Source organism: Benincasa hispida, chromosome 8 (genome assembly GCF_009727055.1).
Source record: "Benincasa hispida cultivar B227 chromosome 8, ASM972705v1, whole genome shotgun sequence".
Classification (NCBI taxonomy): domain Eukaryota; kingdom Viridiplantae; phylum Streptophyta; class Magnoliopsida; order Cucurbitales; family Cucurbitaceae; genus Benincasa; species Benincasa hispida.
Genome location: NC_052356.1, coordinates 33,982,184 through 33,993,344, shown reverse-complemented (window position 1 = coordinate 33,993,344; position 11,161 = coordinate 33,982,184). Strand labels below are relative to the sequence as shown.

The window sequence follows — 11,161 nt, the reverse complement described above, 5'->3', positions numbered from 1 at the left end:
GATGATTCATTATCGATGAGAATTCGACCAACCCTCTATTCCCGAATGTATCCTGAGACGTACAACGAAATATTATGAAGTTTAGATCTCATTAGCAGATCTTCATCTGAGAAGCCTATAACCTTCCCCAATGGGGCTATGATGGTGTCATGCGCACCGGACGTAGGCATGCATCTTTGGAGTGATTGCGCGCACGATGGCACGCCTGGCCTCGCGTATGTATGCACATATGGCAGTGCACATCTCGTGTACATAGTTACACGCATGGGCGCTTGTATGGGCGCTCCATAGGCACTTGTATGGGTGCCCGTCTGGGCATGGGTGTGTCTTGAGCATCCATGATGGGAATGCGCCTGAGACATGGGCGCATGGGTCAACCATGTATGACAACTTGGAGATGCCATCCGCTAGGTCTCGACTCCTCCTTGGCCTTGCTAAAGGAGTCTTAGGCTGTCTCGTGGCACGATTTGAAGGACCATTTTCGCGGGTCGTGACAACTTTCTTCTTTAACAAATGCTTTTGATTCAAGTGCTTATGCTATAGGCTGATTTTAAGAAACTTTCATAGGGAAACAATGTTTATATTGAGTTAAAAGCATTTTTACGCTTTTGAAAGTCATTTCAAACTCACTTGTAGTCAGATTAATGGCAAATTAGGAATAAATCATATGGATTAGGTTACTTAAGAAATTTTAAACTATCCTTGAGAGTATTAAGGTGGTTGTATTGTAATTTCACCAAATTCATGTATATATATATATATATATATGAATTTTGTTCTCTCTTTAAATAGTCTCTTTGTGAACTGTGGAGTTTGTTTTCCCAAGAGACAGTTTTGAATGCAATTTGAGACTAAGAAACTTTAGTACAGTTGAAATTTCTACAGAAAGGAAAGAGGGAAACATCTGAATGATTATTTGAAATGATTGAATACAACAATTGATATATTTCCTAAGAATTCATGAAAGGAAGAAAATTTTTTACCATTTGAGTTGGAATGGTCCTTTCAGCTGCAAAAGCATCAAACTACAGAAGAATCTTATATACACTTGTTGTATATTTATATATACACTGAGAAGAAACTTCTATGGAAAAATATCTCAAATCTTTCTATGGTAAAGAATCTCATCAGCAGACTAATGGCTCTTGATTTCTGGGAATTCTTCAAAATGCTTTGATGCTTCGAACCGAGCTGTATAACCGACGGTTGTGTGCCGTAATGATCTCTGTCTCACTACTTGACAGTATTCTGGATCGTTCGACTGCCCATCAGCTTTTATCCATTGAATCATTTGATGATACATTGGGAAGAAACGCATTTGGATCGAAGCGTAGATGAAGTATGGGAGAAGGGAAGCTCCTAGAGCCAATAGTGTGAGGATCCAAAACGATGGTGCCGGGGCGCAGGCCTCGATGAATACCTGAAATGCTGTGGTTGATATGGTTGGGTTTATAGCTCCATATGCCAAGAGGAATAAGTACCACAGAATGATACTACCCCAGATGAAGAGATGTTGAATATATGTGAAATAACTGATGGACAATGCCATTTGACAGTTTACAGCCCAAACAACACAAGTGTACATGGTGGCACCAAGAATTTCCAACCCGACGACCTCTCCACTGCTGCGGAAAGCTTGATGTTCCATTGCCCCAACACAAAAGAAGAATATGACGACAGAACTTAGTAGCCCGTTGAACACCCAACCGATAACTCGAACCCAACTAAATAAGACATTTTGGACACCTTCTTGGTATAAAAGTGGAAACTGAAAATGCCAAAACACAAGGCAATGAGCCATTTGACATTTTACTTAAGGTAGGCAAAAGATTGCATTAACAAAACATAGTGACGTTGAACTTACCTTAAGACAGTACCGGGATGAGACATCCTGGTCGAATACTCCCAATGCGATCACAGGGAGAGAAGTAAAGAAGACATTATACAGTGAAAGGAACCAATCATTGTATACAGCTTGGCCGGAGAATGATGCATACATCTCAAAGAAGAAGAGAGTGAACCCAAAAACAATGTTTTTGTAGAAGAAATAGCAAATCTGCCAAATAGAAATGCGGTCAGTTTGAAACTCAATTTTCAAGCTTAAAATGATGTTGAGACTGTAAAATGTTGCATGTTTATCTAGATGATTCCCAATAAGAAGCTAATATCAAGCAATATCTATAGATCATATGTACCATGGAAGAAATCCTTCTGTAACACCAATGTCCGTGCACAAGGAGGAGCCGCTCCAAGTATCGAAATTGTGCTATTGCAATGTCACTTGACATGACTGCCTGAAACTCAGAAAGATAAGAAGTATGAAACAAAATTGAGGATTAACCAAAACTTGTTTTGTTCACTCAGAGTATACAGTGGGGATCTGTTTCAAATTTACCTGCATCCCTTCTACACCGCTAATACCAATCCCGATATCCGCTTCTTGGAGCATTCCAACATCGTTTGCACCATCACCAACTGCTAGAGTGGTGCTGCCTGTTTTAACCTTAACCAATTGGGTAACCTGCATTTATGTGGCATATTAGACTTCTGCTTCATATTTCTTGATTTCACTGTCTGAAAAGGGTAAATTCGACTTGGGTTTAGATAGTTCAAGAAGTTGTGCTTACTTGTGCTTTCTGTTTAGGAGATGATCTGCAGCATATAACAGAAGCACAACCAATGGCAAGCTCCAGAAATAGGTCCTTCACATCATCCTCCAAAGCATAGGTGAGGGACTTTCCATCAATTATCAAAGCCAATGCTTCCGGGGTTTCACTCGAGGATGTAAGTAATGCTTTCGCATCGGTTATTTGTTGAGTCACACTTGCCTTAAACGCCTGAAAATCAGCAAAGTCCCATCCCATCAGTACCAAAACTCATCCTGCCTTTGAACAAGACGGTTAGTTTGATTTTGAATCGACACAACAGAGTTTCCAATATAAAAAAAAGAACATAGATGCCCCATTATAGTATACATTGCAACATGTTAAAATTAGCTGATTATACAGCAATAACTGCAGATCTGCCATCCACTTTGTGAATCTGATTTATTTACCTTGATAGCTGCAGATTTGTGAACGTCTTCGACTTTGTCTAAAGCTTTTCCTTCCGGAGTCTCTGAGCTGATAATTATTTGCTTCATTCCCTGTCTAAGTAAACTGCAAGCAAAGCTGAAGAGAGGACGTTTGGGTTTGAAGCGAGAAGCCGTTAGCATAGTGAATATCTACATGAACTGGTGCTATAAAAAAAACTGTAGAGATTATGCTTACCCAATGTTGATGGCTGTTTCCATTTTATCACCAGTCAGAACCCATATTTTAATTCCAGCCTGAGCAAGTTTATCAATGCATTCAGGTACCTATAAAGAGAACAGTCAAAAACTTGTCAGTTCTTCATCTTCATGATATGTGTTCATTAGTTTCCCCGTTGAAGAAGGCAAACCACTCATAAGAATGATTTTAGTTTTCCATGGCTTAATTCATACCCCATTTTGAAGTTTATCTTCAACTGCTGTAGCACCAAGAAGAATCAAATCTTTCTCAATGGTTTCTGTTAACTGATCAATTATCTCATCACGATCTGTGCTCACTGTGTTTTTGGCTTTGATGAATTCTTGATGAAATGTATTAAATTCCTCCTCTTTCAGCTCACGATATGCTAGAACCAGAGTTCTTAAACCAGCATCGGCGTACTCGTTGATGTGCACCGTTGTCTGTTCTTCAAACTCACTTCCATTCTTTGCAAGTCTTTCAAACATAACACTGCATTTCAAGGCAAAACGTAAATGAGATAAAATGTCTTAGCTACAAAGAAAATAGATCATTATTATATGCATAGGCAAACAAAATGTTCAATTACCAACCTGTCAGCTCCTTTACAAAGTAGTAGTAGCTGTCCCTTTGCATCCCTTACAATCACAGACATCCGCTTTCTTGTGCTATTAAACTCCAAAACATCCAGTAGTTGATATGATCTGCAAAACCATAGCCATAGAACTTAGTGGTGAATAGATGATTGGGAGAAAAATCATAAGATGACAGAATATAATTCTATAAACTCAGGAGGCTTAAAACCAGTGAACTGACCGTTCAACTTTTTTGGCCGAGGTCGGATCGAACTCCCGCAATGAAATGCTTGTCTGAGTCCTCTCATAGAACTCAAAACCGAATTCTCTGGCTGCAATCACAAAAGCTGCCTCATCTGGTGATTCAGCTTCATAAGAAATTTTTCCAGTTTCGTCATCAATTTCTGGCAATGCAGTATGGCAGATAGCCAGAAGCTGTAGGAACTTCTGGATTACACTGGCTCGAGGCTCCTTCACCCAATTACCATCCATTATTCTTTCATCCTTGAAATTAAACCCTTTAATGAACGGTTTTTCGCTGCTAAGACGTGCATTGTTGTCCTCTAAGTTTTGAGGTAAAGTTGACTCCTTTCTTCTTGCAAGAGCTCTCTCGACTTCTGTAATTCCTCGCCCGTAAGCAGTCCCGCCCACCGAACATTTGATAAACTCCATCGAATTGCAAGTCAATGTCCCCGTTTTATCAGAAAGAATGGTGTCAACTTGGCCAAGCTCTTCATTCAAATTCGAGGTACGGGCATGAGCTGGCTTATCAGTTTCTTCATGGTACATATATTGATCTTGGTTGATGAAGGCACTCTGCAGAACTTTTACAATTTCAATGGACACATACAGTGATATGGGAATCAAATAGCTAAAAAGCATGAGAGCAGTCAAAAACTGCAATATTGCTGCAGCTGGAGCATTTTTGGGGTTGTAATAGATTGTGGTATCGTCTGGCCTAAGGTACCATCTCGTAATTCTTTCATTTTCTATATCGTCTCTAGTCGAAACACCAAAGAATATCGACCCAGCAAATGATATCAAAACCAAGACAGCAAACAGGAAGAACACAATCTTATCCATCCTCTTCTCAATCTTACTTCTCTTGGACGGAGGATCTGTTGAGTTTTGAATAACCTTTGTATCATGACCGGTGAAAATCACCACCCCATATATAAAATCCGTGTTCCGAAGCTTCGAGTCTCGAAGAAGAAGCTGTTGAGGGCTGAGGGGATGTTGCTGCTCTTCAAGCTCCATAGTACCCACAAAAGAATACAAATTTGCATTGGGGTCTTCACATTTTATTATAGCCTTGAAATTCTGGAAGCTTGAATCCTCGTGGAAGTTCGAGCTTGCTTCTAATGCGTTTTTCAGTTTCAAATTTGTTTCTCCATCAAGGTTCATCGTCTCAACGTAGCAAATCGCTTCCTCATAACTCGACGAAAGTAAAATGAGATCAGCAGGGAAGAATTCATCCTTCTCCACTTTAACTACATCCCCAACTTTCAAGTCCATCCATTTAGTCTCAACAAACTCACCATCTCTAATATGTACTTTCACCTTCCTGTTATTCATCTCCATATCCTGAAGACAATTACCACAAAACAAATCAGAAAAAGGAAAAGTTTTGAGCAGTAGTTCTAAACTGATAATAGAAAGATTCCATACTTACCTGTTTGGATCTTCTCCAATCTTCAAGAGCTTCTTTGGCCATGGTGACTCCAATAACAACAACAAGAGGAAGAACATTGCTGACCGGCGAATACGGGGAAAGAGGGCTAAAGGAAAGCAAAGCACAAAGAAGGAAATACAAGTTGGCAACTCTTCTGAATTGCTCAAACAATGATTTGGGGAAGAATGAAGCAATGGTATACTTTGAAGTTTTGACATAATTGCCTCCATAGTTGAGAAGACTGGCCTCAAAACTATCTGGATCATTACAGTAAACTACCCTTGAGAAACCTGGTCCCCCAATTAAAGAGTGTTCATCTTTGAATGAAGCTCTACCGCAAGGAAAAGCATGAATCCTTCTGAAATGTTGCTTCCTTCTTCTTCTACCACCCCCCATTTTCAATCCAACTACACCTTCTGATTCAAACCCTTCTGTTGGATAAACACCAAAAACACCTCTCTTATTCCAAAACTACAAAGCTAAAACTACCAAAATCTCCCAAAACTTTTTCAATACTGTTTGTTGATCGTTGGTTGATGTAGAAACAGAGGATAAGCCAGGAAGGAAAAAAAAAAAAAAGAACCTAAGAGAGGTAAAAGGAAAGAGGGCTAAAATAGAATGTAGAATGAGAAATGGGGTTTTAAAGACAATCTAGCTGGAAAGAAGGATCCTTAAATCTGAAACCCCCAAAAATGATTATGTAAGAACAAATAGCCGCTCAGGACACAAAAGGTAGATTCTATGAAACAGAGCAGTTTAATACTGTTCACATCTTCCCTCTTTCCATTAACAAGCCCTCGGATTTGACTAATGCCTTCAAGACGGCAAATAAGAGATGGGTTTTTACAAAACTCAACTACTACAAAGGAAGATTTTAAATCAAATCCTAAAAAGTAAAAACAAACAAACCCAACCCACAATGAGATATTGAAAACTCCACCATTTTTTCCTCCGGCTGCGGCTAAAACAAAAATGAAAGAGCTTGAATCTCACGTCAACGGCAAAACCAAAGACCCACAAGAGAGGAAGACTTTCTGAAAACGTTGACCAAGCCTTTTTGCTCCCTTCTTCAAGTCAAAAAAAAATTGATCTCAGCTCAAAAGGGTAAAGATTTTGCTGAAGCAAAACAACAGTAAATCTGGGTTGAGCGTGTTGGTCTCTGTTTGGCTCTGTGTTAAGCTTCACAGACAACAAGAAATGGGCTGAAACCGGAAGCAATCTACTAGATAATAAATGAAGTCTCCTTAAAAGTGAAAAAAAAAGGTTCATCACAGATTCAATAGTGAGTATATTTATGATCTGAGTTTCTGACTGAGTTGGAAATTTCCTGCCAAATTAAGAGATTATAAAATTCAAACAAAAAAGAAGAGCACTTTTTTTTTTGTCCTAAAAACAAGCGAATTTGAGGTGATTCGTGTCAGAAATGGAGACGAAAATAGTTAAAGAAATGACAGTTAAATTGAAAGTAAAGGTGAGTTGTGAGGAAGAGAAGGAGAGGATCTAGGGAATAATAATATTTACTAAAATTAAAATGTTATAAGATTGAAGACGATGATGAAGATGGCGGATGAGGCTGCGTTGGGTTAGGGTCAAACTGGACCATTCACATGCTTCAAATATTATCTTATGTAATCTCTCTCCAGATTAATTACTCACTAATAATAAGACATGGTTATTATTATACCCAAAATACCCTTCTTTCTATTTCCAAATTACATTTAAAAAATATCACTTTTTGTTAATGGCACCAAACTTCTGAAAATATTTTCAAATATAACTTGAATGTATCGATACATATATATTATTAGGATCTATCTATTCCAATAGTGATATTTTTTATTTTCTTTTATCGAAAAAGTATTTTCTTTTTTGTTTTTTACTGAGATTTTTATTTATTTATTTATTTTTGTCAACTTGTGAGCTAATTATCTTCTTCCTTACGGATGAGAGAGTGCCCAACTACGACTTTTTCCACGTCTTCGGTCAGGAAAATCATTTCTTAAAATCATGATTATAAAAACTAATCATATTTTTTCCAAAATAATAATAATAATAATAAGGCTGCAGATTGGGTTGGTCTAATTAAGGCGATTTCTTTTTCCATTTAAATTATACGCTTGGGTTTTTTTTAATAGATTTTGCAGGTTTAGTTATATTTAAAAAATTTCTATAATGGATGTAATTTCGGAAGTTGTATTAATCTAATTCTTATATTTTAAAAAGTTATTAATAAATGTTTAAGCTTTTCTAATTTGTATTTGGTAGGTTTTTGTATTGATTAATTTTATGACAAGCTTGTTCTACAATAGTTTTAGACATTCTTAAAACCTTATTCTAATCTTTTTAAATCATAAAAGTTAAATAGATGCAAATTTTAAAATCTAGAAACTTATTATAAATATTTTAAAGTATAGAAATTAAATAATCATAACATTATATGTGTTAAAAATCTTCCTTAAAGTATGGATTGCAAGTATGATGGATAACAATAGAGAAACAAAAATATTGTTTGGTAAAAGAATAATTATTAAAAATTTATGAAAATTCCAAAACAAGAAGTGAAGTTATTTAGCCATAAAGTCTATGGTGTAAGTAGTTAATAAGTTATAGAATTAATGTTTTTTAGTGGTTGAGTCAATAGTAGATTTAAAAACTCGTTGGAATAAACAATGATTTGATATCTCCAACCAAATTCCTACTCCTTAGGCCAATAATGTCCTTCTTAATACAATAAATACAATAGAGGCAACATAATTTAAATCACATATCTCTTGATCGATAACATATGCTCTTATTGGTGGGCAAAAATTTCTCCGGGCCACAATATGACTCTAGCCTTACCTAGATTGATTGTATGAGAGAAAACTTAAAAAAATAATTTTAAATTTGTACTCAAAGATTATTAACGTAATTGACTAATTATTTTTTCTAATCAAGTATGATAAAAGTATAGTTCTTACCTTTTGTGTGAGAGAGTGGTTTCTAACTCACTTTGCCTTTTGTGCAGGAAAAAGAGGAGACTTTTGACTCATATCATGTGGGGCTGTAAATTTACTAAAAATATTTGGTTAAACATTTCCATATGGCTTAATGACCATTTATTTGAAGAGGAGCTTGCAGGAATTATCTCTATTCTTTATAACATCGGGAAGCTCAGGAACGATATCAACGTAAGGGATGGAAAGGCTTCCATTGCTCAACTCTTAGGAAAAAATTTTACCCTACGTTCCATGTGTAAGACATCGAAGAACTCAACGAGTCAAGTTCGTTGGAGCCCTCTTCTAAAAGGCTATAAAAAGTTGAACTCAAATGCCTCCTGAAATCTCACCATTTGAAAATATGGTTTGTGATGGATTGTGTCTCTTTTGGATCTCCAATCTATATAGGATCCCTCTCTAGTTCGAATATGTATCATGTTAAGTTGCTGGAGGGCAAGGCCATTCTTAAAAGGATTAAAACCTCATCAGATTGCCTGGCCCTCCAGCATCATCTTTTACTTATGGAGTTAAACACTCTCGAAGTTGTTTTTCTGCTAAACAACAAGGCAACTAATCTTACATAGATTTCAAATTACTTGGTTGACAAAATCAGAAGGTATTGCTCAAGAATGGGGAGCAGTCTTTGTTCATCCCTTACACAAGGTCGAGCAACCTAGTTGCTAATCACATTGCTCGTGATGCATCTTCTAATATAGTTTTTGATAATTTAGAACTGTTTTTTTCCTTTGAAGAGCCTCGAGCCGTTTGGAATTTTGTTTTTCCTTTGTGGTTGTTGGATATTATTAACTCTAATTAGCACGGTTGATTTTTGTTGGACTATTTCAACCCCTTTTTTATAATATTTTCTTTTTAAGAAAATATAGTTCTTACAAATTTATTATTAAGCTTTTGTTTTGGCAAAACCCTAAATTAGCATATTTCATATTTTTACACTTTAATCTCATTTCTTTTTCCGAAAGTTTCGGCATCAAAGGGAAATTGGAATCCTTTTTCCACGATATTTCTTGCCGGTGACGATCGTGATGACGACGACCCGTCTTAAAAGCGCCAAATTCTTTTTATTCACGTCACTCCAGTATCTTCACTTGATTTTTTTTTTTCTTTTAAAATACCACAATATCTTTATTTCTTTTTCTTTTTCTTTTTTAAGCTAAATCACCAAAATATCTCCTCTTTTTTAAATTAGTATTATCCGAGTCTGTTTACACACACGATTAATTTTATAAGACAATCTATCTGACTCTACTATTTCGAGTACTATGAAAACTAATATGATATTAAATATAAAGATGAAAATATCTTTAAATATGTCGATATATCTACCGATATTTACATAAATTGAAGGGTTCAATATTTATATTAAATATTCATGGATATCTCAATATTTTTTTATAAATGTTCATAAAACATAAAAAAAAATGTCATATGTTTAGTCCATTATTTACTTGACTACTAATACAATATTCATAACTTAGTCTTGGAGTAAAAACAACTTAATTATCAATCTAAATGAATTTTATAAGTTTCATAATTTACATAAATATCCAACAATATAGATATTTTATTGATAAATCTGTAAAAATGAAATCTCGATACCAATGTCGCCATTGATATTTTAATCCATGATTAAATCTACAGTATCAAACCACCATAAATTAAACTCATTCTCTGTTGACCTTTTTTTCTTATTTTAGTCTTGCATGAGTAAATAATATTGTGCATTTCATGATATACCAATACTTACACATGTCACTTTCATCACACACAAAAAAATAAATTACAATAATTCAATAAATAAGTAAATATGGAAAATTGTCAAAATAACATGTTTAAGTTTTTACCTTACAAAATTAGCATCTTTTTTTAAAACTTGTAAAAATAGTTTTCGACATTTTAGTTAAAAAATCAAAATTTTCCAACTTATCGATTGTTAAGGGCTTTCTCGGTACATCTGATCATATTATACACCGAAACTATAAATCTTGATGTTAATCTCGAGTAAAATAACACTGAGATTCTATATATTTCAGCTCTCGTTGAAATCCCAGACATAATTAACATCGAAATTCATATATTTGAGTTTTCTCGGTAGAATCTTAGACAGGATGAACACCAAGATTCGGTATATATCTCAAATCTTATCCAATTTTTCGAAAATTTTTATCTTTCACAAAATTTAAAAATGTTTGAATCAATTTGGACTATTTCGATAATTGAAAAATCCATTTGGAATTTTAGAAATTGATATAATTGTGAAAACATAAATTGTGAAGATTTGAAAAATTAAGTAATCATTTGATATAATATTTAGTAAACATAACTGAATTTAGAGAAAATATGAAAATAATATAAGATTTTGTATAAGATTTGAAAAGATTACATAAAAGATATATTGGGAAGGTCCAACAATCCATGATTAGAAAATGTTGATTTTTTAAATAATTTTTTATGGTCGATCTCGTTTGAGATGGATTAAGAAAAATTATTTTTACGTTTTTCAAAAAGCGTGCTAGTTTTATTTAGTGAAAACCTAAACGTGCTATTTCTAATTATTTCTTAAAAATTGACCACGTGATAAATTATGATTTAACAATTTAGTGGTCGAAGGGAAGTATTTTTAAAATGTAGTTTGCCTTGATGAAAAGT

General features: G+C 34.9%; 1 protein-coding gene across 1 annotated transcript; it reads right to left on the bottom strand.

Moving 5' to 3' along the window:
- Nucleotides 1–880: 880 nt before the first annotated feature.
- LOC120082844 (putative phospholipid-transporting ATPase 9) lies at nucleotides 881–7,064 on the bottom strand. The gene is made up of 11 exons (XM_039038181.1): nucleotides 5,517–7,064; nucleotides 4,086–5,428; nucleotides 3,863–3,973; nucleotides 3,485–3,761; nucleotides 3,270–3,358; nucleotides 3,056–3,170; nucleotides 2,628–2,837; nucleotides 2,396–2,521; nucleotides 2,196–2,294; nucleotides 1,865–2,056; nucleotides 881–1,768 (listed from the first exon to the last, which is right to left on the bottom strand). Exons 1-11 carry the CDS (start codon nucleotides 5,910–5,912, stop codon nucleotides 1,136–1,138), a joined length of 3,591 nt encoding a protein of 1,196 aa, XP_038894109.1. The 5' UTR covers nucleotides 5,913–7,064; the 3' UTR covers nucleotides 881–1,135.
- Between the last annotated feature and the right edge of the window lie 4,097 nt (nucleotides 7,065–11,161).